The 27996-nt window shown below is 41.4% G+C and overlaps 2 protein-coding genes across 2 annotated transcripts; one reads left to right on the top strand and one right to left on the bottom strand.

Annotated features, from left to right (window-relative positions):
* The first annotated feature begins 72 nt into the window (after positions 1–72).
* znf410 (zinc finger protein 410) lies at positions 73–16889 on the top strand. The gene is made up of 11 exons (XM_014994314.2): positions 73–508; positions 608–665; positions 804–936; positions 3869–4054; positions 4568–4789; positions 8447–8612; positions 11053–11234; positions 13358–13447; positions 13549–13668; positions 15428–15547; positions 16387–16889. The coding sequence occupies exons 2-11, from the start codon at positions 633–635 to the stop codon at positions 16485–16487; spliced, it is 1353 nt and encodes a 450-aa protein (XP_014849800.2). The 5' UTR covers positions 73–508; positions 608–632; the 3' UTR covers positions 16488–16889.
* entpd5b (ectonucleoside triphosphate diphosphohydrolase 5b) lies at positions 16573–27940 on the bottom strand. The gene is made up of 14 exons (XM_014994315.2): positions 27014–27940; positions 23883–24103; positions 23517–23596; positions 22650–22793; positions 22230–22305; positions 21789–21824; positions 20537–20625; positions 20373–20455; positions 20073–20134; positions 19709–19810; positions 18621–18764; positions 18271–18327; positions 17970–18085; positions 16573–17220 (listed from the first exon to the last, which is right to left on the bottom strand). Exons 2-14 carry the CDS (start codon positions 24094–24096, stop codon positions 17137–17139), a joined length of 1287 nt encoding a protein of 428 aa, XP_014849801.1. The 5' UTR covers positions 24097–24103; positions 27014–27940; the 3' UTR covers positions 16573–17136.
* Between the last annotated feature and the right edge of the window lie 56 nt (positions 27941–27996).

The following is a 27996-nucleotide window of genomic DNA, read 5'->3' as shown; positions in this document are numbered from 1 at the left end:
ACTTGAATTTACACATTTGACCGCTGGATGGCGATAGTGAGATGCAAGAGTTTTGTGCGGATGAGCTGGAACATTGTACCTCTGGAGCCTCCGTAGATCAAAGCTTCCTTCTGTTTTGAGAAAATTCTTAAGCTATTTGGTTGTGTCGCAGTTGCAGCGCTATCGCTATGAGGAGCGGGTAGCTTTTTGGCATTGAAGAGTTAAAATAGTTAAGCAGACACACAGTCAGTCGGTGGCCATGTTTCACATGATAAGGTAGCTGTTTTTTGGAGACTTAGCCCCGGATAGCTAGTTTTCTCCTGCTAGCCAAGCTAACAAGGTAACTTGTCAGTTTTATCCAGCGCGGTTTTCAATAAACACCGCCGTGGCTTCCTCTCGCCATCAGTTTTGCTGTTGTTAATTTATAACTTTGAGTGTATGAAGCTGTTTATTGTTGCTGGTCGTGGGATGAGTTTGACTCAGAGATGACCTACAGCTGCTGACCCACAGGAAGTCTCACCCTTTCACGGTAAGAATCAAGCTTCGCTCTGTCCCTCTATCTGAGCTGATCTCATGCTTACAGTCACTATGTCGGCTGATCTGTTCCTGTTGTATTTGTATTAAACAGCTGAGAGCTTCACACAGGCTGACTCATGCTTTCTGATGAGCTGGACTCTAAACCAGAGGTGGGTAGAAGCTAGCTTTGTCATTTACACAGACTGAAGGGAGTGTTGAAGAAGTACGTCAAACTGTAACAGCCAAGCTTACAGAGTGACATTATTGTACTATCATCATGATGGAGATGTTTGTTTTTGTCTTGTCAGCTGCTGGTGCAGTTTGTCCAGAATGCCTCCATCCCATTGGTGCAGAGTCTGGAGGACTCGGAGTCCAAACACTCCTGCCTGCCTCTGCTGGCCCCAGCTGACAGCTCCCTGTGCTCTCCTCTGGAGCTCACAGGTTGGTTCACAGTGCTGCCTCATTGTCGGACATCTTGTTTACACTTAAAGGGGAATTAGAATGCTGCAAAGTTTACTGCTGTTGTCAATGAAATACTCTATTTATGCTTCCCCAAATCTGGAAACATAGATTTTAACCAGGTTGTGTTGGTTTGTTTTGTGTTGTCCCATTAATACTTAACTTTTTTTCCTTACTCTAAAATAGATTATAATGCACAAAAAAGGACAAATAAAAGCATGCACATATTTCTATCATCCTGACACTCGTGTCAAACATATTCTGTGTACTGAAAAAAAAATCAGAGCTGAAATAGACAAAATGTTTTAGCAAATACACAGAGATGCACTCGTAAAGCTTTAGCTGGCATATGCCTGTTTCTGTTTTTATTAAATTTATTTTTTAACTGTTCAGATGTTCTTTTTTTTAATAATTATAATCACTGCATAATAATGTTAAATGAAGGTAGAGAACTGTTTTCTCTAGTAACGACTAAGAGCATATACTTTTAATTTCATAATCCTCATAACAGTTGTTCTGCAATCTTCAACATCATTATGTATGAAATAATTTAACTTATAATGCCTTGTTTGTTTTTGTTGTGTTAGCAATTGATAGTAATTTTTCTTTTATTTTTTCTCCTCTTGATTACCAAAACAGGTGTAAACATAGTAAGCACTAAAATGTCACACTTTACACCTGAAATAGATTTTTGTATCTGTTTAAAATAAATGCAAAAATAATTCAACAAGTTTTCTAAATAGTAACTGAATATTTTTATCTGCTATTTCAACTGTATGTTCAGTTTGCACTGGTACAAAAAGAAAACAAACAATCATATAACCAGAGTTAAATCACAAATTTCAACTAGGAAACACTTCAACTTAAATGTAGTTTTTAAATCTGACACTTTGAGGGGAATCCAGCCGCTTTGACTCGGGTCACTGAGGCAAATTGATCCAGTAAATCTCTAGGATCACAACAAACTCATTTCCTCCCACTTTTCTGTTCAACTTCAACGGAGCAGCTGCTCTGCGACTTTGTTCTTTGTGGAACTTCAAATCGTTCTGCTGCTGGCTTTTAGAAAAGTAATTGTTTCTGTCGACGCTTTATAAACCACCAGCACGCTTTGGAGAATTATCCTCGACTGCAGCAAACGAAGCAGGTGCAGTGTGGCCGCTCTGCAGTAGTGACGCGGGTCTGACGGTGCAAGAGGAAAAAGGAAAATCTGCTCAAACACGCAGCTTTTTTTTTGTTGTATCTGTTTTAGTGAATCAGAGAGAGAAAAAAAAGGCTTGTTTTTCTCTAGTAGGAAGCTGCAGTCGTGGTTGGTCTGCTCTCCTCGTTTCACCACGTCCCTGCAGCACTGCTGCATTGCTTACGCCCAATTATTCACATCGGCTTCTTCTGGCTCTGCTTGGTCTAATGAGCTGTTAGAGAGAGAGAAGCGCAGAATCGGGCTGGGGTGTATTCAGCGATTCCTAACTTGGCTTAAACCCCCAAACACCACATTAATAGTTTGCATTCTCGAACCTTTATAACATTAACGTAGTAGTATTATTAAAACATGACATTCTTATGGTGTTACAACCGAGAATAATCAAATATTTATGATTAACGTAGTTTAAAATACAGTCAACTATACTATGGTTATAAGCTAAGAGAGATAAAATCTTCTTGGCTCTGATAGTTTTATACATCTGTTTTTTTTGTTTTTTTTTATGAAGCTGCCTCTTAAATATGTTAACAGCCTCCCTCGTCCCAGAGGTAGTCGTATTATTTTAAAGCCACACAAAGTAAAGCTACAAGCAGAGACTGTAATTAAATAAGACGGGCAACATCTTCTAAAGAACTACATATTTGGAACAGTTTGTCACCAGGAATTGTTGACTAATTTATTTTTCTTAGATCCCAGATGAAAAGAAATTGCTTGGAAAAAAATCTAATCTGTGCTCTGTGAAGTCTAGCTCAGAATGATCAGAGACGTCGTAGATTTAATCTTTTAGTTTTGTCAGCATGTTTCTTCTGACGGGAAGTAAACTCAGCTAGGGCTGCGTGATAAATCATAGTTAACTCTGGTATCGGCTGATGGCAAAGACTTGGAGCTGATCCCAGCATTTGATGATTTCTCCACTGGTGTCCACTGGTATTTTGAGCAGCTTAGCAAGAATAAGACGAGTTTAATTGCAAAGGTTTCTCTCGTCCAATTCCAATTAAGGAAGTGGAAAATCAGCCACTGTCCCGTTTCGTTCTGCTGTGAGAGAGAGCAGCTAACAGTCGTCACCCCAATACTGCCAACTTAGCAAATTAGCAAACTGTCACTTTATTTAGCAACTTTTCAGACAAAAAAAAAAATGGCGTCAGCTAAAATCAGAATCAGGGTTTTCAAAGATCAGTGATCGGCCAGAAAACTGAAATCTGTTCAACCCAACTCTTCAGAACCTTTGTGTGTGATTTTCTAATGCCACTATATTTACTTTTGTACATAATATTATCCCTTTATGTTGTAACACAAGTGGAACAAGTTGACATTAGCTGGTTATTTAGCTGGTGTTTCTGTTCAGAAGTAGCCTCCTTCTGAACAGAAACATTCGTTTGAAACATTCGTTTTTAATTGAACGTTTAAAGAGCGATGGCGGCGCTCGTTTTGTTTCCACTCAGTTTCCGTCTCCACTCTTTGAAACTAGGAATATTTCATTCAAGTACTGGAAGCTGTAATGATTTTTTTTTCTTTTTCACAAATACATTGCTTCAGTTTCCATAACACAGAGTAAGGTTTGGCTTGTCTTATTCTTTGAATTCAGGTCAACTCAAAGATGAGATGGTTGGAATAAAATCCGGTTTTTGAGCACATTAGCTCATTCAGTGATTAAAATTGAATCAGATTTTATTTTTAATCCACATCGCTTTTATTTGTTGTTAAACCGTTTCCCAGATGGAGGCCTGAGCCACGAGCCGGACAGTTCTTCCTCGCTGCCGGAGTTCGGCGGTGTGCCGCAGCAAAGCCCGCTGGTGGTCCAGTCCCACGCTCAGCCTCCGGCGCCGCAGAGCCCCCCCGCTATGCTGCACGACCTGCAGCAGCCCGACAGCACCTCCTACGTCCTGCTGAACCTTGCCAAAGGTAGAAACACCCAGAGCATCGCTCACTGCACCGACTGGTTAATTAGTTATTTACTCATATCGTTTCCTGGTCGACTCCCAGCTGCTGCATCTCTGGACTTTTAGCGAAGAAAGTTCAGTTCTGAGACTGACTGTGAATTTATCATCTGAGGCTCAAACAGGTAATTAAAAATGAACAAGAGAATACATAATGAAAGGAATCCTTGGCTGCGGTCCACATCCAGCATAAATAAGTTTCACTGAAGAGGCTCCAATCTGAGCTCGTTTCTGTTCTTCGTGTTCTCAGCGCAGCAATGAAACGAGGTGACACATTTTGCGCTTTAAAAAAAAAAAAGGAAGAAATTTGGCGAGAAAGAATGAGCTCTTTAAGTTCATTAGCCCGTCGCGGGAGAGTTTCTTCACTTGTGTGTGTGTGTGTGTGTGTGTTCTGATTTAAATGTAGAGCTCTGACCTAGAAGGATACCAAACTCTGATTTGTGTTTTTTTTTTTTTTTTTATTCTCCTCTCACCTCAGGCATCACAGCCTCCTCCGAGTCTCTGATCTTTGCCGCCGACGGCGCCGTGGACGACGAAGACGAGGGCGTCTCGTCGGGAGACTACGGGATGGACGGCAGCGCCCCGTGGTACCTGAGGGTCCAGGAGCTGGCGCACGACAGCCTGATTGCGGCGACGCGGGCGCAGCTCGCGCGAGACGCCAAGGCCAACCAGGACGCCAGAGCAGCGGGCGTCGGCAACGGTGAGGCGGCGGAACCGTCGCCAAAGCGATTTTCAGTCCCGTTGGTGATTATAAGGGAATGAAAACAAAAACAAGAAGCTGGCGCGCGTTGCTGCCAGCTTCTAAGACCAAGCAGGAAACGAGGTCAGGGAGATGAAACTGTTGCATAATCAGCAGTGACTAAAACTGAGCTCAACACTTTGCCATCACAAAGGCTCCAAATCAGACCGAATTAGTCACTCTCTCTCTTGATGCTTCTGTCAGTTTGACAGCAAGTATCCCGCGGATTCGTAAATACCGCAGCGTTTCCAGGCATTGATCGTCAGCGCGGCAGCAGCGTGTACGGTCGGGCTCTGCTGCTCATCCATCTAATCAGCTCTGCGCCGACCACGCAGTCGTCAGGGTGCGTTCACGGCTTTTAACTCTTGGCTCGGAGAAAAAGATTTTTACAAGGAAGTCGTGAAAACGAAGCGGGGATAAAACAGACGCTTAAACCCTGTCGAGGTCTGAGCCTTAAAAAAGTATGGAGACGATCATGCGTGATTTGACTTTTATATTAGTTTTAGAACCATATTAACATATTTAACCTTATTTAAGTCTCTCAACTTTTATATACCTCATTTAGATGCTGGCTGAAGCTGGTAGGAAAATGTTATCATCCGCAGTGAAAAGTCATGAACTGAAAGGCCAATCCGCCAGGAAGAAACATAAAAAGGCAGATTGCAGTTTGCAAATTCTCACAGGGACGAAGATGTTCGTCTTTTTTAGACTTGTCCTGTGGTCAGATGAAACTAAAGTGGAACTGTTTGGCTGTAAAGACCTTTGATACATTTTGAGGAAAACCATTCTAACTCTGAAGCATGGAGGTATTGTGGGGTTGTTTTTCCTCAGGAGGAACTGGTGCATTTCTTATGAAAAAGAAAAAGACATCATGAGGAAAGAGCGTAGAAAAATTGAAGCAACGTCTGAAGACATCAGCCAGGAAGTTAAGTTTTGGACACAGATTGGTCCAAATGACCAATAACCTTATAAGCATCCAGCCAAAGTGGTTACAAAGTGGCTGAAGGACAAACAAAGTCACATGCATTGATGTGGCCATCAGGAAGCTCTGATCTGAATCCCATGGCGAAGTCGCGGGAAGGTCTGAAAAGGCGTGTGGGAGTGAGTCAATCCAAACCTGACCCAGTTCCATCAAATTATTGTAAACTGAATAAAAGTTACAACAAAAAAAAAAACAAATCTCTAAAAAAATGTCTGTGCTATATTTCCTAGCATTTAGCAAACAGAAATAATTCCAGTAATTCTAACGGAGCTAAAACAAGAGAATTTGGTCCGATTTTAAACTTTAGGAAGTGAGAAGAAAAAAAAATGTGTGTGCGTCTCTTAATTCGGTTTCAGCTGTACGTAATTATGATTAGCGCTCAGTTTTCTGACTCTTTACTGTTACACAATGTTCCCATCACTGTCTCGGCTGCTAAAGATACACATTAAGTGGGAGCATTCTGGACATATCCTCTGTCCACCGTCTAAAAATATTAGCGATACGCGGAGCATGAATGCATGGCACGTGATAAGTAATATCCTACGAGAAAGAAGCTTCGATTGTGATAAGGTGCACACAGATGTTGCAGTGACTTCCTGACTGAAATGGACTCCAGTCCATGTAAGTCACTCGCCAATAAAACATTCGGATGCTCCTGAAAGACTTTTGGAAAAATATTCAGTAAAAAAAAAAAAAAGAAGAAAAAAAAAGAATCTTTTGGATTCATTTCAGAAAAAGAGCATCGGTGAAACATGGTGGTGGTGGTATGCTAGTCACACTTTCACGTTCAAATCTGAAAAAACTCGAAAATGAAATCTGTGAGGGGTTAAAAAGAAAAAGTCTCATCATCATGTTGCAACTGATAAATGTTTTAACATCTGGTCACAAAAAGACAGATATTAGTAAAAAAATAAAAATCATTTGCTTAGCAGCTAATAAACGTCAGGAATGAGCTGTCCACCTTTAACTCCTGTTAAAAGTGAGACGCATGATGAACGGGCGTCTCTCCCAGAATTTATGAAGCCCATAAAATCGTCGAAATACACGCCAGCGTTCCAGCGCGGTGTCACTGCTGCTATCAGACTGTTTACACAGTCTCTTTCTCCCGTCTGAATCCAATCCTGAGCGTTTTTCTGCGCATTATCTATTATTTATGGCTGCATCAGTCTGTGCATTCATCTCCTCTTGCTGTGAAGCCTCTGCTTTGATTTGAAACAGACCTTCAAGTCTTGCAGCACGCAGCGCCGTTGCAACCTATTGACTCACACCACAAGTCAGCACTTCATCACAGGCCGTCCTCGGCTGCCTCCGCAGGCCGCCGTTGAGAGAGTTTACCCGTGACATTTGGGGGCTTTATGACTCCCAGCTACATGTCTGATCTCTGCACACCTCCTGAGTCAGTCTGTGCCTGGAGGTCGTGGCGGAAACGTAACGTATTAGGAAGTTTTCGTCACCTCACTCCTGCAAGTTTTTTTTTAGTTTTTTTTATTCCCCTCTCCCACATTTTCAACCTTGGATGTTGCTTTTTCTAAATGCTGTTTCTGATCATTTGCACATGAAACATAGAGCAGAGCGATGCATGTATTTGTCATACTTGTGTTTAAAATGGGAATAAATAGTGTCATTAATCCTAGACTTTGAAGCTAAACAGCAACTTCCAGATAAAAAATGAGCAGGAAATTATTTTTTGAACCTTTTGTGGGAGTTTTTCAAATTCAATTTATGTAGTGCCAACTCAGTTTTTTATTGCATTCACAGATAAGTAGAACTCAGAGTATCGTGGACAAAAGATACAATTTTTGTCACTCTTGTCAAAAATACATGAGTGACATGTCATCTCATCACTTTCGTCACTGTGGATGATAATGAAAACCCCAAATTCAGTGCCTCACATTGTGAAAATGTTACAGAAAGTTGAGTGGAAGAACAAAAGTGTGGTAGGGAGAAGTGGACCTGAAGGCAGCTAATAAAGCAACCAGTGCATTATTGCAGTAATACATGCAAAAGGCATCCAGAAACCTGACGTTTCGGTTTACAGTGCCCATTTTATTGATCTTTACTAATCTTGTTTTCAGAAACGCTGCATTATCCAAAAGCCATAATAATCAAAACTGCACAAAATAAATGTCCAGAGTATTTCACTCTGCCTAATGAATCTATATACAAGCTGTACCTTCTGAAACGAGGGAGAAAAATCTCAAACTTTTTCATCACATTCACATTTTTATATATATTTTTTCTTTAGCAGCACCATACCATATGGTGATGTGCGGCGTTTTTCCGTGCAGCGTGGAACTAAAATTGCTGGATTCAAGCTGCTGTAATTGACGCCCTCCCACCAACTTGCATTACATTAGACAAGTTCCCATCAGCTCGTCACTGCCTGAAAAAAAAAAAAAAAAAAAAAAAATCCGTGGGCTTTTAGAGCCGCTCGAAGCGGGGCGCCCGGTCCGGCTAAAAGGGAGTGATTGCATTCAGCTCTGAATTGTTTTCTTTTCCCTGCAGCTGTTCAGCGGGTCGCAGTCTGTGGCTGGTGATTTTATAGAGTCGGAGCTCCAGAGGCCAGCCACCTCGCTCTCGTGGCTTGATTACTGCGCGGCCCTGCTCACTCGCTCTCCTTTCCTCCGGTTGCCTAGGTGACCACCACACGCACGGCTCGATCGACGACGGGGAAGACGAGCGGGAGCTGCCGCCTCGGCCCGGACGCCCCCTCTCCAAGCAGGTCCTGCGCTGCTCGTTCGAGGGCTGCGGCAGGACGTTCACCTGGCGGGCTCACCTCAAGTATCACCTCAAAACGCACAGGTAACGTCAAACAGAGGAGGAGCGAATAGTAAGCTGGGAAAGCAGGAAAGCTAGCTCCAGCGCAATGTAGCTAGCTTTCCTGGAGCTAGAGCACGTCACGTGACTTGTTTAATAAATTTTTGTGTGTGTGTGTTGTGTTGAAGTACAAGCATCACCGGACTCCAGACTTGTCTAGTTTTATTTTATTTATTAGCTTCTACGCTTCTGAATAGGACAGGTTCAGAAGGATTGCTGGGGCGTCCACTGCTAGCAAGACGCAGGAAATGCGGGAAGCAAGTTTTAACACCGCCATTATCAAGAGTCGAGACTGAGCCGGAGCGAAGTCAGGTTTATTTTTGTAGTTTAGTTCTTCGCGTCATAAAGACATAATGTAGTTACGAAATAAGCAATAAGCATTACTTTTTGTCAAGCAAATGCACATTAAAAATGTTGATGTTCCACTTAATACTACTGGAAATTTGTTCCCGAGGCTAATGACGCTACATATCCAGCCAAAGCTTTAATTAATGGAACATTTCAGGACAATGCATATTTGTGTATTGAAACGGCCTAGTCAAATTCCTGAACTCTATCTCACTGAGAATCTTTACTTTGCAATAGACCCTTTTCACATGACGTCACACAACCTCCGTTTTGGCTCGAAGCTGTGTATCCTTAGTTCCGGTGTACATAGTAAGTAACGATAAAGTTGTCTATTTCATACATATATATGTAAAATGGACACATATATATTTATATCTATATAGAGACATATATATAGAAAGAGAGATTTAGATATTTATATATATATATATATATATATATCTGACAGCATATGTTGATCAGACAAGAACACCGGAGCATGGAGTTTACACAGTCTCTAAAACATTTGCCTAAAATAAGATTTGAAGATATATCACGATTTGCAAACCAATTTGCAAAATCTAAATTAGACAAAGGCTAGAAATTCTTCACCGAACAATACCTGTTTGACTATGAAGGTAGGTATTTTTGTTTTGCGTAACCGTTAGCTTAGCATTAGTGAATTTTGTTAGCTAGCTAACTACGTGACATAACTGTTCCTTAACCAGAACTTTTTACTGTTTTTGAACTATAACGTTTTAGGCTCTAATCTTGATCAGATTCTTAAATTATAGACTGGAGTTGCCACTCATCCCATAAAATAGGGGTTTGTTTGTTATAAGCAGAGATGTCCGGTGCCGCCGCTGCTTTGTAATGCCTTCCTCTAATCGGACCACTTTTTCCGGTAACGAATAATCTAATGAGCTCGTATTTCAAATCCAGTAATCAGATTAAAGTTATTTTTATGTCCTTTATTTTCCATTAATACAGAAAATGAACCTCTAAACGTTACATCACTGACAGGCGGCGGTGTATATGTTTCCTAACTGTGGCTAAAGCTGCTGCTAGCTGGTCATGATCGGAGGCTGGTTCCTTTGAATACAGTTGGAGAATGGTAAATTGACAATGACTAATAACGGTTATCTAACACGTAAACACTGCTTTATAAAATACAGAAAGTGAACCTCTAAACGTTACAGTGCTGACAGAGAGTATATTTTTTCCTAAATGTGGCTAAAGCTGCTGCTAGGTGGTTTACTCTCCGATCGGAGGCTGTTTATTTTATACACAGAGAATGGTGATTTTACAATGATTAATAACAGCTATCTAACACTTAAATGCTGTTATTATTAAACTTACCTTTTATTATATCCTTAAGATTATGAGAATGCGGGAATTTTTCAGCTTGGTTCCCAAGGCAAAATCACACCGGAAGTAAAGATACCCAGGTTTGAGTTATGGCGGCCATTGTCTGACGTCACTGTGAAAAGGGTCTTTAGAGAACGACGAACTGTAGAAGTACAAAGATGTCCGACATTGGCGCCCTGTTCGTAGGTTTTCCCTTCGCATTTCCTACCAGAACTTCCGGTTATATTTCAAAATAAGAGCAACATAAATCGCACTGTTTTATTAGATAACGGTCGTGATTTTTTTTTTCTGAGATGTTTACCAGCAGGGAGGGTTAAATGTTGGTATCTTGCCATTTATTAAAAAAGAAAATCCTTATTTGTAGCTGAAATAATGCAAAACTCGAATAAGTAATTCAAAACAAATAATTTAAAAAAGTTACATAAACTGATCTTTATTGTGCCCTTAACTTCTCGTTTTCTTCAACTTTTTAAAGCAGTAGCTGCAGATGAGAGATTTGTGTCAGTTTCTGTTTCAGTTTCTGCAGATAGAATTAGTTAATCAGTGTTGGCGCTGTGGAAACACCTACATTTTTAGGTAAATATTCCTTTCGGCTGCAAATTTGTCTGAATTTACAGGCATCAGTCGCACTCTGAAAGTTGTTCATGTTGGATCTAAGCTGGACAGGAACCTTTCTGTATTCTCCCCAAGTTGAACGTGTGTGTTCCTTGCGTTTCTGCTTATTGTCCAGGAACGACCGGATGTTCCAGTGCAGCGCCGAAGGCTGCGGGAAGAGTTTCTACGTGCTGCAGAGGTTACAGGTTCACATGAGGACTCACAACGGCGAGAAGCCCTTCATCTGCAAGGAGAAGAACTGTGGCAAGAAGTTCACCACCGCTGGAAACTTAAAGAACCACAGGCGCATACACACTGGTGGGCAGGGGGGGAGATGGACGTCTGAATAAGTTCAAAGACGCTGCAGGCAATAACCGGCTGAGGTCATTTACTGGTGTAATGCTTCCTTGGTGCAATTAAGCTGCAGATTTGCAGAGTCAGCAGTGCTGATGCCTCCGTTTCACTGCTGCACTTAATTCAGGGTGACATTTAGATCTTTGATGGTCAGTTTTATAGTCTCAGTCTTCTAGTGATTAGTTAACAGACCACATCCAGCAAATAAAGTTCCAAGATGCTGCTTTCTCAGGGGTGTGCTAGGGGTCACCGTTTTATGAAACATCCTTCTCATAAGCATTTTCTCTTCGAAATGAGGCAAAAATGACTGGAATGTGATCAAAAGATCCATTACCGTAGTAAAAGGAGCATTCCTATAGGCGTCGGTTCTCTGTCTGGACCCAGAAGGAACACGTTGTTATCCACTTCAGCACATCTGATTTTTTTCCTAGTTTTTTACAGTGATCACACGGCTGCACCGCATTACAAAATATTGCTATGTATGCCTACTCTTTTCTCAAATCTGCCTCTGGATGTTGTTTTAAACATGCCAAACCCATAGGGGGCAGTGTAGCACAAAGCTAAAACATATGTCAACCAATCAGATTGCTTAAAAAAAGAAAAAGGAACACAACTTCCTGTTAAGAATTAAACACTGTGCCAGGAGGTTCCTTTGGTTGAACTACTTTTAATTAGCATATTGCAGAGGTTCCCAAACTGTGGGGCGCGCCCCCTAGGGGGGGCGCGGGAAGCCGTCTCGATGAAAAAACAAAACAAAACATGAACACTGTATGCGCTGGGTTTTTACCTTAGAATGGCTAACTCTGTTATTCCTATGTCAATTTGATACAGTAGAGGCTTCCACACTTCCCATATTTGTGTCCTCTGTCACTTTTATCAGCAGTTAAAACTGTTTAATCCGTTGTTAACATGTTGTAACCTGTTTTTCCGACCCGCATTTAAACGCAACATGAGCGCTACGACGCTCGCGCTGGGTTTACACCTGTGAAGGAGACCTGCTGCTGCTGTGTGGAGCTACAGGTGTGTTAGGATCATGGCAGCAAACCAGCAAAACGCAAAGAACTTTTCACAGTTTTTCCCCCAAACTAACCGACTGAGTTGAGTAAAGCTGTTGGATGAAGGTAATGTTAGCTAAAAGATGACTAGCTAATATCAATACAGAACCTTAAGCTTAACAAGTACCTTGTAGGCTACCGATGTTGGTGTCTATGTTCAGCTACGTACATTCATTTTGCCCCCAAAAAAGTCGATGCCCCCCCCCCCGTCACACGCGTCGTTTCAACCAGACAGCCATTTGTAATCCATAGCGGGGGCGCAGAAAATGTTTGGAAACCACTGGGGGGGCGCAGAAGAAAAAGTTTGGGAACCACTGGCGTATTGGAATGTAAAGTTATGAAAACACAAGATGGTGTCAATCGGGAGTCGTGTTAAATCGTGGCGTATCTTTTGTCACAAACTGGACCCCAAATTTCTGTCTTACAGTTTTTATGTTTTTAGTGATATTAAACTGAGAGTTCGTGTGGCTGAAAAGCCAAAACACATATAAATGTGTCATTTTACCAGATCTGTCTTTTTTTTTTTTAACTTTTTCACCATTCGTTTAAATGGCAGCTTTCTGTTTTGTTTTTGAGATAATTTTCTTCTCTCTCAATGTTTCCCTCTTTACGTGCTAACCAGGCTACGCTGTTCTCTGCTCATTTCCCTCCGATTTTCAAAGAGGAATGCACAACCAGCATCATTTACAGAACAAATGACCTCAGTGATTGGATTGAACGTTATTACTAACGTGTCCCTTTTAATTAATGATTTAATTACACAGAATCGGCTGCTTGCGTGCCACGAGTGTCGGACCCGTTCGTTTTCTGTTGCCCCGCTACACCAAGAAGCTAATTATTTACCATGTAGAAATAACATTTATCAGAAGCGGCGATTTGTCTCGTTAGCGGTGTTGGTCTGCTGTTATTCTGAACACTTGCTTGCACTGAATGACACTTGTTAATGTATTAGCTTAAATTAATTCTAGAAACTTTAATGAGGTTTCCAGTGTTCACAGATGTGGTATTTTTGTTGTCGTTTCTTCCTTTCAGGTGAGAAGCCTTTTCTGTGCGAGGCAGATGGCTGCGGGCGGTCCTTCGCCGAGTACTCCAGTCTACGGAAACACATGCTCGTACACTCGGGTGAGCGAGGCCGCAGTTGTTTCTCCGTGTAATCCTTCAGATGTTTCGCATGAGGCACAGAGAGAGATGGCATCTTTTTGAAACGCCTCCCTGCCTCCCAGGTGAGAAGCCTCACGTGTGTGGGATCTGTGGGAAGACTTTCTCTCAGTCCGGCAGCAGAAACGTTCACATGAGGAAGAGGCACGGGGAGGAGGGGCTGGCTGCTGACGGCAGAGAAACAGGTCTGCATTTCACACACGGTACACACACACACACACATCCGCCCACTCAGTGCAATAGGTGGATATGCTAATGGCTGGACTGCGTGGCTTCAAGCAGCTCATACTACCTGCTCCAAGACAGCATTAATTCAAGCTTAAAGTGAGGAACGGTGTTTGATTTAAAGACTTTTACCTCGTTTTGTGAATCACAAAAACAACACTGTTATTCAGAAACATGTCTTTAAATCTCCAACTGCTTTATTTAAACACCTTTTTATGGTTTCTACAATGTCTAAGTTTTTACAAGGCTGTTTGAAAGAGTAATGAAGTTAAATACTTTGGCCAATAAAATAGTGGATTTAATGAAGGGAAGGACAAATAAGTGAATAGATGCAATATTTAGGTAATCCAGCACATCCTTACAAAGTTGTAAATTTGTGCATCTAAAATTAAAACCTTAAAATCTCTTAATTTAATTTTAAAAATATAAGTTGGCTCTAATTACATCAATCACAGGACTTAAGTCTTTTGTTTTGGAAAGACTATTTAATCTGTATGCAAATGAATTAGGACTGCTGAAAAAAAAAATTGACTTCTTTTCTCAGAATTTTCACTTTTATTTCAGAAGTCAAAATTCTGAGAAAAAAGTCCGATTTAAATATTTTTCCTCCTGCGGTCCTAATCCTCTTAAGAAAATCTTGTATCTTCTGTGTGGTTTTATCGTTTTTCTCGTGGGACCTTTTTGTCAGGCAGAAGTTTGAGTTGCGTACAGACGTCTTCATTGCGTTCTATGCTAGCTGCTAATGTGTGTAAACCCTAGCTAGCCAGGTTTTTTGCATCCATCATGGGCAGTTCGTCTTCACCATTGCTCTTTCCTGTCGCCAACCCATACGAGGTTAGGTGAGCTCAGTGGAAAAATCTCTATACTGTAGAGAGCATCAAAAAAGTATGCAGTTTTCTTCTGTACGTTTCTGTTGTAATGCATTCTAAAAAAGGCTCAATTTGAGTTGGTGAAAGCTACAGAAGCCTTGTAACAGGACAGGAAATAGACTGGAAGTACATTTTTCCTCACTCCATATTTACCCAGACTCTGAAAATACCTGAATTACACTCCTCCAGTCTTCCAGTCTGTGTGTGTTCCCTCCGTTTTGACTTTACAAATTGCTGACACGTGTATCGTGTTTTCATGAATCTACCGTTTCTCAAACGTCAGCCGTCACAGATCAGGAAATTCTGTTCCTGGCATCATTTTCACCACCTCTTCAGGATCAAAGCGTCCCACAGCGAGCACTTTGCATTTTCAGTCCAATCGCACAAGACGCTGGAAATTCATGTTTAGACAGAAACAATGACAGCAGACAGCGCATCCTCTCGCCTGTCATATTCGCTCGGCAGCAGCGGGGGGAAAGCGTCGCAGCTGAATCACCACAGGAAACGCTGCCAAAGCTCTAATTATAAACAACAGATTTATTCGGGTCACCCTCCCCGAAGAGGCTGGTCGTTTGTAAGAGCCGAGCCAGGGAAGACGCGGTTACACAACAGACGGGTAGTCTCTCCGTTCTACATAACACAATTACCGGATGAATTATTAAACCGACTTTCCCCCGGCTCTAAACAACATGGAGAGGCTAACTGGGAACGACAGTGAGGAGCAAGTTCGTTTCTAAATGCTTACTAAGAACTTACGACCCGCTTTGAAGAACGATTCGTTTAAGAATCTGAATAGTTGGTGTAAAGTAAGGTTTGGGGTTTTTTTTTCTGCCTGTCTTGCTCTCCACAGGAGAGGCTCTAACACAAAGCAGCCTGCTGGAGGCAGATGGTGAGAATGGAGGTGGTTTGGTCACCATGACAACAGCTGTGGAGCCCATGAATCTTCATCATGCGATGCTGAGATCACCAGGTAGGCATTAAAACATGAGGGAGAAAACACACACAGTGGGAGGAATTACAGTCAACACGTCCGACAGCGTTACCGTTAACGCACCAAACGCTTATTTGGAGTTAGATCATAAATGTCCTGTTGCTGTCAGAGATGCTGAGTCAACTTGTTACCAGCATGTTGTCAACGGGGAGTCTTAGTCATGCCCGCTCCTTTTTAGCAGCCTAGATTTAAAGGCTTCGGCGACCTTAAATCGATCAGCAGGCATTCTTTGTGGCGTTCCTGGTTTCATTTCAAGTAATTTTTAACAACCTGATGTAAACAATGTAAATGTTTTCAGAAAATCTTAGGGGTTTTCGTGTAAAAACAAGTAAGATTCATCGTTGGGTAAAAAAGTGGTGAGAAATCCGTCATCTTTTCATGAGTTGAAAACAAATGTCAATTTTTTTCTACATTTTGAGAAAGTATTAATTTTTCTACACTTAACACTTCCAATTTTATTGGGATTTTATGTGACACACTAATATAAAGTGGTGTATAAATTGTGAAGTGGAAGGAAAAAGATGGATTTATAAATCTGAAAAGTGTGGCATGCTTTTGTCACAAAGATAAAAGCTACCCTTAAATAAAATCTAGTGCATCTAATGATCAAGCAGCCAAGAGGTCCACAGCCACAAGTAGTTTTTTTGTATCTATGTTGATACAATATAGAGGTGAAATAGGGGAGTGAATACTTTTACAAAACAATTAATCCATAACTATGACTCAAAGATTACTTGACTGATGTGGAATTATTAGTGCTACTAAAATGTTTTCCATCTTGTTTAACTTTGCTTTTTTTCTTGTTTCTTTCATCGCAGGATCTGCAGACTCAGTGGTAGTCCTTGCTCAGCCACATGAGTTGGTGACCATGACAACAGAGGGCCATGCTTACGGAGACGACGTGGTTGCTCTGCTTTAGTCTATTTCAGCAGCGTTGGACTGACAGGCTCAGTGGGATAAACATAGACATGGCTGTATAAAAAAAATGAATCAGTCTTTAACACTTGTAGATATTTGTAATTAGCAAACAGTTTTATTTTGACACGTGTGACATGGTGGTGTGTGTGTGAGAGACATTTTTTTTTCCCCCTCACGATTTCTAAAAGCAAATGCTCCCAAAGAAATGCAGAAACGGGTTGGAAACGATTATAAAACTATGACTGAGGAAATGCAGTAGCGCTTGCAGATGTGAAAATGATTACTCGCCAACCTCAGTGGCTGCTCCGACGGTCACACTTGCATTGTAACACACTCATACCATTTTTATGGTAAAATATTTTAACTCTTTTTAATAAAAACAATCATGTTTTGCACAACCAAAGCACCCTGTAGTAAACATCTGTATGAAGCTAAAGTAGTTGTGTCCAGTTCCAGCTGACAGCCTCTATTTAGCATCCAGTGCTTCACCCGCTCTTGCTAATGCAGATTTACAGCAGAATTCAAACAGCTGAGTGTTTGAATTTAGTCAAAGTTATTTCTATCTCAGCAGCTGGTTAGAAAAGGCGGCAAAAACTGAATCCGTTTGAAGACGAGCACCGTATAAATCGACCTCTGTTCATTACTGCTCCTTAGTGGATCTTCAGGTTGTGAAAATGGTCCAACATGGCACCTAGCGCCCAGCTAGCCTCGACATTCTTCACTTTCTTGGTTAACTAGAAGGGGAGAAAATAATCGAGTCACTAAAATAACTGCATACAAAGAATAACGGTTTGAGGATTTTTTGAGGTGAAGGTAAAAGAAACTGTGTATTTGAACTAATGCAATGAAAGAAATGCTTAATTTATGCAAAATCACGGTATTGAATTGGAGTTTAAATTTAAGTCCTGAGCTGAGTAGGGACAAAATTAAATTTGCTTGATGGTCGGGTTGGGCTCAGGCTTCTGCAGCATGTTAAGTTTGCAGAAACCTAGACAAGAATGCACAATGTAAAGTCGTGTTAATCTTATTTCTTTACAGTATAATAAATAAAGGTGCAGAAGCTCCAGTCAAATGACTGTAACAAGCACAGCGCACGCAGCCCCACCCTGTTCTGCTCTCATCAATCACACATCCCAGAAGATTTGCGCTCGACTCACCCTGTGGTTACAACAAGCAACAAAATGGAGCTGGATGTTAAACAAAAGCTAAAAACGGGAGAAGTTAAACTGCTTACTAAAATTATAGCCTAAAAACAAAAGCAGTAAAAGCTAAATCAAACTAATATGTCTAGCTTACTTCAGGCTCCGGGCAATAATTCAAGTTAATTAGTCGGATTGGGCCCTGAACAGGTCTGGTTGGATTTTTTTTTTATACCCAAATCTAAACTATGTTCAACTAAAACACCAACTAAATTCACAATGCTTCACCAGCCTAAAAGAGACTGTTGTGTCATAAAACTAGGCTCTTCACTTTGCTCCCTAACCTGCAGGACGGTGCCGTCCTTGAAGCCAAATCCATCCTTCAGCAGACAAGTGATGTAGGTCAGGTCCATACACAGGAAAGGACTGACAGCCGGGTACTCGGTCATCTTATTGCACGCTGAGCAGGAGACAAGAAACATCATCTCCGTTAGCTTGGATAATCACTCATTTGTATTCTGCTGACAGATGAGGGCAGCATTTCAGATAGAAACCACTCAGGGTCCATTGAGATGCGCGCTGTGTGTCAAGTGCAGGGAGCAGCAGATCTGTCATTGTAATGATGTATTCCTCAACTGGTCTCACCCTCTTTCGCTCTCTTCTTGAAGTCTCTGACCCGCACCGTTCCTCCTTGGACATTATCTACGATGGGAAGAGAGGGAAAAGGAGGGGATCATTATATATTTAAAATGCCAAAACAGTAATTACAACAGCTCATCTACATGCACATTTATATAGTCCTAATAACAGAGCTGATGGCCTTTCAGTGCAGACTGGCAGCGGGACGACAATTTCTATAATAACCGCACAACTATGGCTCATCAAATCCCCTGATACAGGAGCAGATGACTCACATTTTTCAGCCTCTGTCTCGCATGCAGGCACTGTATAATTATGTAAGGTGTGGACAGGGAGGTGTGTGTGCACACACTTACTGATAAGGCCCGCATCCACAGCTCTGTCAAAGTAATAGGAGAACGCGTAGAACACGTTGCTGTCTTCGAGCTCGTGCGGCTGATGAATAATCCCCTTCACCACCTGGAGGACTTCCTGATAGCAAGGCTTGTATCCCGCACGACCTGAGGGGCAAAACGGAGGCAGGCTTGCAAATTATGTATGTTCTCTTTGAACAATGTTTGCTAAAACTCTTGGAAATGTCAAGCTGGATAATGCTCAAATTTATCACATGCCCTGTTTTAGCCAGTTAAAATGATTGATTAAGGAAAATTAAGAGCAGCATGAAAAGTTACAGCCGACATCTTCTGCAGGAATCAACATGATAGATTCCAAAAGTTTTGGAAATGCTTTTTATAACTTATACCTGACCTGTATCTTGTGTCCTGGTACTTTACCGTTAAGTAGGGCTGAAATGATTCGTCGAATGATTCGAGTAGCTCGGTTATTAAAATTCGTTGAGGAAAATTTATCTGCCTTGAAACTTCAATAAATTTTGTTTTATTATTCAGGGCACTTGTTCCACCCGGGTCATTATTTGTGGTGGGCGGCGCTCTCACTTCTGCCTATGAGTTGTTGTTAAGCGCTGGCAGCATGACGCTAAATTGTCCAGCGCTTTCTGAGGTTTTGGGGGACAAATAAGTAAATAAATAAATGTTAAATTTTGTGGGGCGATGCTTGGAGTATGACAGCTCGGAACCACGTCATCAGCGTTTTGGAGCAAGAGAGAGATCTGCTTACTCGATTAATCGTAAAAATATTCTATAGAGTACTCGATTACTAAAATATTGTTTTACAACAGCCCTACTATTAAGCCTCTCATCTGCTCAGGAGAGCGGCATGTGTCACAGTTGGACAGATTGGAAGTAGGGTGGTTGGGTGTCCTGTCAGACCGTCAGTTCTCAAAACCACACAATCAAAAAAAAAAAAAAAACTTGTAAAAGAGCATGCAGGGTCAGAGGGTACAAAGCTAGAGAAGACCCCAACAGGGTTAAGGTTCCTTCAATAGACAATTTGCTGCTAATGGATTTATTTAGGGGTAATCTCTCACATTTCGAACAGATCTTACCGTCTTGGTCTCCGCTCACTTGGTAGGTAAGACCGCCGAAGCTCCAGTCGTCCCTGAACTTACTTGGCAGGCAGGAGCTTTTAAAAACCTGCCACTCCAACCCTGGGAGAGACGGCGTGCACATAATTAATCTCCTCAATGGTCCAACAGCTTCACACCAGCTTATCACGGCCCGAGCCCGCTGATACCACACCGCTTCTGCAGGAGCGCTTCCCTGACTAATCTCCGCTTATAACATGAAATGTATATTAGCATGGAAACTGGAAGTACACCCTTTATCTAGATGGAGTGAAGGAAGACTCGTGAGTCCCTGCAGCTCTGAGAGGCAAAGCGATGACAATGAAGCTCGGTTAACCGTTTGTACCTTCTGCGCCCAGAGCACCCAGGGTGGAGAGACGGGCAGCCATTAGTCCGTTTCCAAGATAACTGCAGGAAAAAAAAAAAAGATACGAAACCAACCAAGTGGATTTAACCGGTCATTGTGAAAATTGTATTGTAGCTAAAATAGTGATTTCTGCTTGTTACTAACATCACTTTAAGAGGGCACTAAAAGCTGCACTAATTACATCTACATCCTGCGACTGTAAGATATCATTTGAAGCTTTTGCATATATTGGCATTTTAAAGACAGAACAAATCTCGTCTGCATAATGAGATCCATTACCTGTGAGTGTACAGCTCAAACGTTGAGTTGAGGAAATCAAATCTGGCAACATAATCGCCGTCAGGAGCGCTCTCGATCGTTGTCTGCAGCAAATTATAAATGTGATATTAAGCTGGTGTAGTTTTTCCAAAGAGTCCATCAAAAGAGCAGAAAAGTAAGCCGACCCTCAGTTTGGGCAGGAACGTGATCTGTGTGGATCCTCCTCCCAAGTCCAGGATTCCCACAGTCTTTGTGGCGCGAGTGTTCAGGTGATCTGAAAAACAAAATGAATCACCTTAATCCAGCATCTGCAGCTGGGAGCAGCTAATCGCTTCCCACCTGAGATGCTATCATCAAAAGGCTGGCTACGGAGGACGCGCTCCGTCTGAGAAAACATTCCGGCTCAGCTCGGTCCGAGAAAGATCGCAGAAGTTTGCTTTAGGGAACAAACTCATCCTTGTTCTCATCGGCTTCTATTTGTGGATGCCGGCGTGTAACGCAGTACGACGGCGGGTTAGGAAAACACATGGAGTCTGGAGAAAACATCTACGTAACGAAGGAAACAGTTTGATGTTTTCCACTTTTAGTCATGCTGCAACTGCAACCATGCATTTGACTTGGATCTTGGGTGACAGAACAACACACTGAAGTGCGTTAAATGTGAATATTAGTGCATTAATCATTATCGGTGAAAGAATTGAATGATAAGAAGTGCAATTTATTGTCGTAACTGACGATTGTTATAAACAGTTTGGTTGGCATTGTGATTTATGCTCTCTAAATTACTTTTATTTGTCGTTTCCTCCATTAGAAGTCTCAGTATTTATAGAGGTGAAAGCACCAGTCGCATTTTTCAGTTGATATTTGTGTTTATTGTACTTTTAAGTTTATCCTGATTCTCATTTTTATCATTTTGCAACAAATACCAAAAACATATTGTTATAAAAGTCTAAACACATATCAACCGTTCACATTGTGAAGTGGAGGTAAAAGAAAGATGCATAGTCATTTTTGCAATTTTTTTTAAACAAATATCTGAAATCTGAAAAGTGTGGCTTACATTTATATTCAGCCCAAAACCGTGAGTCAGTGTGTTTTCGCTACAAGTACAGCTGGATGTGTTTGGGGTGGGTCTTTACCAACTCTACACATTTAATACTGGAATACAGCATGATGCTGCCACCACCGTGCTTCAGCTTGGGGATGACATGTTTAGCATGTCGTATGTTGTCCAAATAGTCAACTTAGGCTTTACCCTACTACGCCTGTTCCAAATGACCATCTTATTGCTTTTTATTATTATTATTATTATTATTTTGCACTGCTTTCTTCTATATAACAATTACAGGTCACTTTGTGTCGGCCTGTTTGTTGTCGTAAGCGGACAAATTGTCAAAATGTTCGAGCTGTATAAACACTTTGCTTTACAGTACTTGCCTGTTAGAAAGTTCAGAGAAATCCAAGCTAGAATGCCTAGGATTGAAAAAAGACAGAGACATATTTAAAAAGCTGTCATTTCAGAGGACAAAAAAAAAAAAAAAGCTCACTTTGAAACAAATTTGTGAAGTGCAAGCGCATGCAAGGAGAGCCGAAAATGCTGACAAACCAATTATCCGGCCGTACAACAGCCTTATAATTATTGGCTTTTAGGGCTTGAAACGACTCCACTGAAATACTTCTGTTGTTTTTAATGCGTCATCGCAAAAAAACATCCATAATCTTCTGTAATTTAGTTAAACGCCTTCATTAAGCGAAAGGTCCTGACAGAAGATCCATCGGGCGCATCGTTAAGATGCAGACACCTTCAAAACACCAACAACAACAGTAACGGCAACGCAGAGGGGGGAGAGAAGGTGCTTGTCAGGGCAGACGCTGTACCTTCGTTCGTGCCGTTCATAATGCTGACGCTGTTGTCTGGCACCAGAAACGGGGATTCGTCAAACACGAGTTGGACCTGAAAGAGAGGAGAGGAGGGAGGCGACGTGAGGAAGAGGAAGCAGGAACTAAACGGGCCGCACATTATCAGCTGTAATGGCAGCTCATCCAGAGGTGCCCTCCGCTGGATGGGATTAATTCATTCCCTCTGGGACAGATTATTAAAAGTATCATTCATCTTCCAAGGTGCCTCAGGGCTACCCCGTCCCCCCCCTTATCCTCATAAACGACAGCCTTTGACACTGAGCTTACAGCTGCGTAACTTTCCCCTGCGGCGTCCGCACAAAAAAAGGTTACAAGGCCAAACAGCGTCTCTATGTTGAGGAGCTGCTGCCTGCTTTTGATGAGTCGTTACGGTCTGACCTGGTCCAGAAGCGCCTGGGCTTTGGCTGCGGGCAGCAGGCGGAGTCCGGCCGTGGCTCGGAGGACCAGCGGCGTTCTCTTCCAGTCCAGACGAGGAACCGTCTTCTTGGCGACCTTCAACAGCATCCTCACCGTTTCACCAGCCTGTGAGAGCGGAAATATTCACCGCAGAGCAGCGGTGACCCGGAAGGTTCTTTGGTGAAGTAGAGAGATTAAACGCGGCAGATTTAAGTCGGGGGCAAAATACCGCAGGTGAATTTGCTAGGACCGCCCTTTGTTGGGAATTAATAACATAAAAATGATGCTTTTAACATGAATAATGAAACGGCACCATGAATTTAGACATTTTAGAGACAGAAAGATGGTGATAAGTCAGAGGTGTCAATCATTGAAAAGCACCTTAAACCCATCTTAAAAACGGGACAATTTCAGGTAAAAAATATTGTAGTAAAGTAAAAACATAAATTAATAATTCATGTATACTGAATATTTTTTCATAGGCGACGGTTTGATTCTTGTCTTCTTAGTCAATTCAGCCTTTGACGACATCAACTGCTGAAAATATGAAATTGCCAAACCTCTAACATGTTTCCACTTGCATATCCACTAGTAATAGACATACTAATATGTACAAGTGACATTTTTGTATTTACTCATAAACAGCTGCATCTGTAAAAAAAAGAAAGCATCATCTAATTAAGCCGATGAAACCGGAGCACAGTTCAGAGAGGTCACGTTACTTCACACCTCATTATTTCAAATTTCTCTCCTCTTTATTATTTCCAACTCCCGGTTTTGCTTGGAGGCCATCCCTGACCTTTCACCTTGGCGAAAGTGTCGCCGATCACATTCCGACAACGAACTCACCGTTTCGGGGTGGTCGGCGTACGCTGACAAACCCGGCTTTATGGAGTGGAACATCTCATTGTCCAAAACAGGCAGCGGCTCTGGAAAGGCACAACATCCACCCACATCATCAAATATGAAGCAGCCGCTAAAAGCCCTCAAATGCTTCAAACCTCTTAGCGTGCGTATGCATGATTTATCAGGCAAATTAAGCCCTATGTGACTTATGGCTTCTGAATTTACAGGTTTAATGAAGTATGAAAATGGAGTAGGTGCCAAACAAACTTCTATTAGTCAACCAAAACACACATTTTAGGGAAGCGCCGGAGAGAGAGAGAGAGAGAGAGAGAGAGAGAGAGAGAGAGAGAGATCTCCTCATGGTTTTACCTGAGTTGCTCTGGATGAAGGTGTAGACGTGAATGCGCGTCCCCGTGCTCCCCGCATCAAACATCACGGCGTAGAAGATGCGGCTGTGGTTTGCCGGTCGGCTCAGGCTCGGCAGGATCCCGGAAAGATCCAGGAGGGACGTCCTGAACTGGGCCCGGCTCGGCCCGGCCGCGGCGAGGAGGACCAGCAGGAGGAGCGGGCCGGACGGCTTCATCTTCCCTCTGCGGCATAAGAATGAGGAGGAGGAAGGGGGGGGGAAAAAATGGAGGCTGATAAGTAGATGTTTTGAACAGCAGAAAAGCAGCTGAACTGGCTGAAGACTTTGTTCCGAGGGTTAAATTACAGGTAGCGGAGGCGCGAGAGGACGTCGGGTTATTTACGCCGTCGGATCCGACCACGCCTCAGGCGTAGATGATGTCCAGCCAACCAAAAGCGATGTTTACCGTCTGTGTTGGCTCGCATGGAAAGTTTAAACACGTCGCTTAACAATCAGAGGAGGCGGCTCGCCGGGTTTCAACAATGTATCATAAAAATGTTTCAATTCCCATGGACTCCGGTCAAACACTGCTAAAATTACACGGGCGCCTCTTACGGGATTCACAATTACAGGGTTGTCTAATAATCGCTGCCAAAACCCCTCTCCCTGTACTGCTAAACACTTCACTGAGGTGTTTGAGAGTTGAGAGGCTTTTTAGATCCATTTCCCGTGGACGGAGTCGTACTCCACTGTCACACCAGCTGTGTGATGGTAAAATTTAACTTTAAAGGGCTTTTCGGTCTAGATGTTTGCTCATTAAAGCTGCATCTGCAAAAATAAAAAACACACAGGAAAAAAAAAAGCCACAACAACAATATCCAATTAAATCTGACTGACTAGGAATTACGCCGTCTCGCATGTAATCACATAATTTGTCTTCTCATATTACACCTTTCCATCCATTTGGAGCACTTAGACGAAATTACACACACGGAACGGAGACCAGGGTCTCTGCACATTTTTTTCAAGCCAAAATTTCACACTTTTGCTGAAAAATGTCTCTGCGGTTCTCAGTCGAGATATATATATATATATATATATATATATATAGCATCTGGTAGAGGACCCGAGCTCAGAGGATGAGAGAGACCACCCGCGGAGGGTGAGAAGGGAATTTTTTTATTTATATATATATATATATATATATTATATATATATATATATTTTTTTTTTAACAAAATTTCAATGTTGAATATGCCTCCATGCTGATTCAGCTTAAAAAAAACCCCAATACTTAATTTTCCCACGGCTGCATAAGAACTGTGAGAAACAGACAAACATGTTTAACAATGCCTTCGCTCCAGCTGTGCAACCTCAGTCCCCTGCGACTTGTGTCGGTGTAAATTAAATATGTGGCTCCGTAGCAGCAGAACGCGCTCAGCCAAAGGTCACAGACCAGAGCCACAAAGTGTGTTCATCCTCAATTCTTTTGCTGCGAACTGAGCCCCAGAAACGCCAGGCCCTCCAGGATTATAAATCCCTATTGATCAGATTAAAAATGGTGCCCACAGTGCAATAGGGGGGGTATTGGTACTGTATCCATTTGGCCCCTTTGTTGCCAAATCAATTAACGCAGCAGCATAGATAAGGATGCTTTCATTTTGGTTCTTCAATTTTAAGTGTTTCCCAGAGGCAAATGCATTTTTTTTTTTAAATGAAAAGCATCACAAGTCAAGATTTGGTTCGTCTACATTTACGACATCCGCCCTCGACATTTCATAGATCTCAGTCCTTCACGCCTCTTTGTTGTGAATTAGCGCTATATCAATAAATGTAACGGCATTCACCATGAATTTTTGTAGTTTGTAGTTACAAAAATTATATTTTCTGTATGTCATACTGTGTATAAAAATCTAATCTAGAGTCAAGGTTTTACTTGTAGAGTTTCACATTCCAGGATTGTTCTGCTTACTTTATTTCTATGAAGATTTTGACTGAAACTACTCAGTGGGGAGTAGTTTCAGTCTACTCCCCGCTACTAGTCTACTCAGCGGGGAGTAGACTAGTAGTACTCAGTCTACTCCCCGCTGAGTAGCGGGGGAGCAGACTGCTTGCTAACCTGCCAGCAAGCATGGGAGGGGAAGTAAAAGGGAAAAAAAGTGAATCTTTAAGAGTAAACATGACAATTGGATTACAAGCGACAGATATATTGAAGGGAGATTACATACACTGAGATTATAATTAGTTTTTACAAGCTAACAACTAAAGCAGCATGAAATAACATCCATCAAGACAGTATTAATAGCATGGTGCTGCATAGTAAATGAGAATTTTGTTTCATTGTGCACTAATATTTGCAGATGTAAAACATACATGAATGTTTATTTAAATAAATTTGGCTTAGCTATACAGTAAACTCATAAATTAATATAATTAGTAAAGTAAATGTCAGGTACGACTTGAAACAACATGAGACTGGACATAAAAATGGTCTATTTTAAAGCGACCAGCTGTAAATTAATTGTTAGCAAATAAAAGATAAACTATTTTTGAAATGTGCAAGGCCACAATACATACAGCAGGAGTAAAAAGATATATTTATATATTTCTGTAAGCTACGTCTCCCTGTAAACCATTTATTTGTTTTCTTTTTTATTTACAATGACACCATACCCTGCAGCAAAACACATTTATGTACACATCATTTAAGAAAGGTGTTATTGAGTCCATAGTTAATTTGAGGCCTCTTACAAACTTCGGTCGCCTCTGGCTGAGAATATACGTTTACAATTTATCAAAGATAGTTGTTTAGAACGAAAACTGCCTTACAATTACTCAAAAGAGATAGTCACAAGATAAATTTGAACGCACTATACACCCTCAGTTTATTTACTTAACATTAAGGATAATCAGATAACTTTATTGGCTACAGCTGTAAGTAAACAGTCGTGGTGATTAGCATCCTTGCTATATTACAGAAAGCTAAAGGCTAAAGTTTGACGAGCTAACATTAGTTTGACGATTAAATAAAACGACGGGTTTACCAAACTAAACCTTTGATCATAAAATCTTTAAAACAGTGAAATAACAAAGGATTAGAGTCCGTAGCTAACGCGACAGAGTGGTATTTAAAGGCTAAACACTGCAGCCTCACCATGATGTCCGACTGACTCCTCGCAGTGGTATAAGGAGTAGTTTGGGTTCGGTGCCGAACTCACATCAGAACCAACTCCCGATTCTAAGTAATAAACTCCTAAAGTCCGGATCATCAGCTTACTGAGTCTGTGATGGTTAATCTTCCGCCGGAAGTAATTCCTCTCTAATCTGTCATAAACTGACAAAACATCAACATGGGATAAAGTGATTAGATAGATATACGATAGTTTCGCACTTATGGAGCACCATAAACGCCTCATGGTCAGGTTATGCCATCTTGTTTTGCTTATGTAATCAATATTAAATCTAAAGCGAAACAAAACACGGACACACCTTTAATGACATCACATGAGGCACAAAGTAGCGGGTCAGTTCTTTAGCATACTCACTTTTTTTTTTGTTTTTTTTTGTTCTTAAAAACTACTCCTTTGATTCGGTTCACCAGTTTATAACTACCACTTAGTTTTTTTTTAAATGTATTTAGCCATTTTAATTAATTGTGGGGCTAAATAGTTAGAAAACGTTCAAAATTTCTGTGTAATTTGGTTTGGTTCTGATCTCCGTTTGGTCAATTGAGTCCTATAAAATATGTGAGATCAGAACCTTTGTTCAAACCAAAAGACCTCAAGTGATTTACTCATTGTCTTTTTACTAATATCTGACCAGCTGGATTTTTGTGCCTCTTGTGATGTCATTGACCCAGATTCAGTCAAATCGGTTTTTCTTTTCTTCAGAGCTCCTTTTAAAAACTTAAGTTTTTGTACTTCTACAGTGGGAATCCATACCTCATTAACCAGCTACGTTTTATTACCAATGTACAATATTTATTTAAAAAAAACAGCACTAGATGGTACCTTTAAATCATAATCATCCAGATCGTCAGCTTGGTCATTCCTTAGTAGTTAATTTTACTCCAGAAATAATTGCCATCTATTTATAATTCATAAACTGCTGAAACAGGAGTGTGCAACATTAGTGTGC

The sequence above is a fragment of the Poecilia mexicana genome, unplaced genomic scaffold (assembly GCF_051168715.1).
Source record: "Poecilia mexicana isolate PSO_F unplaced genomic scaffold, ASM5116871v1 scaffold_21, whole genome shotgun sequence".
Classification (NCBI taxonomy): domain Eukaryota; kingdom Metazoa; phylum Chordata; class Actinopteri; order Cyprinodontiformes; family Poeciliidae; genus Poecilia; species Poecilia mexicana.
The sequence above is the reverse complement of the archived record's forward strand: the minus strand, read 5'-3'. Positions and strand labels throughout refer to the sequence as shown.

What these genes read in the sequence shown, in the direction of transcription:
- entpd5b (XM_014994315.2), bottom strand. Translation starts at nt 24,096, where the DNA reads ATGAAGCCGTCCGGCCCGCTCCTCCTGCTGGTCCTCCTCGCCGCGGCC. An exon ending in TATGAACGGCACGAACGAAG is followed by an intron (nt 21,825 to 22,229) that starts GTACAGCGTCTG and finishes TTTCAATCCTAG; the next exon opens with GCATTCTAGCTTGGATTTCT. An exon ending in CGTTCCTGCCCAAACTGAGG is followed by an intron (nt 20,456 to 20,536) that starts GTCGGCTTACTT and finishes AATTTGCTGCAG; the next exon opens with ACAACGATCGAGAGCGCTCC.
- znf410 (XM_014994314.2), top strand. Translation starts at nt 633, where the DNA reads ATGCTTTCTGATGAGCTGGACTCTAAACCAGAG. An exon ending in AGCAGCGGGCGTCGGCAACG is followed by an intron (nt 4,790 to 8,446) that starts GTGAGGCGGCGG and finishes CCGGTTGCCTAG; the next exon opens with GTGACCACCACACGCACGGC. An exon ending in TGCGATGCTGAGATCACCAG is followed by an intron (nt 15,548 to 16,386) that starts GTAGGCATTAAA and finishes CTTTCATCGCAG; the next exon opens with GATCTGCAGACTCAGTGGTA.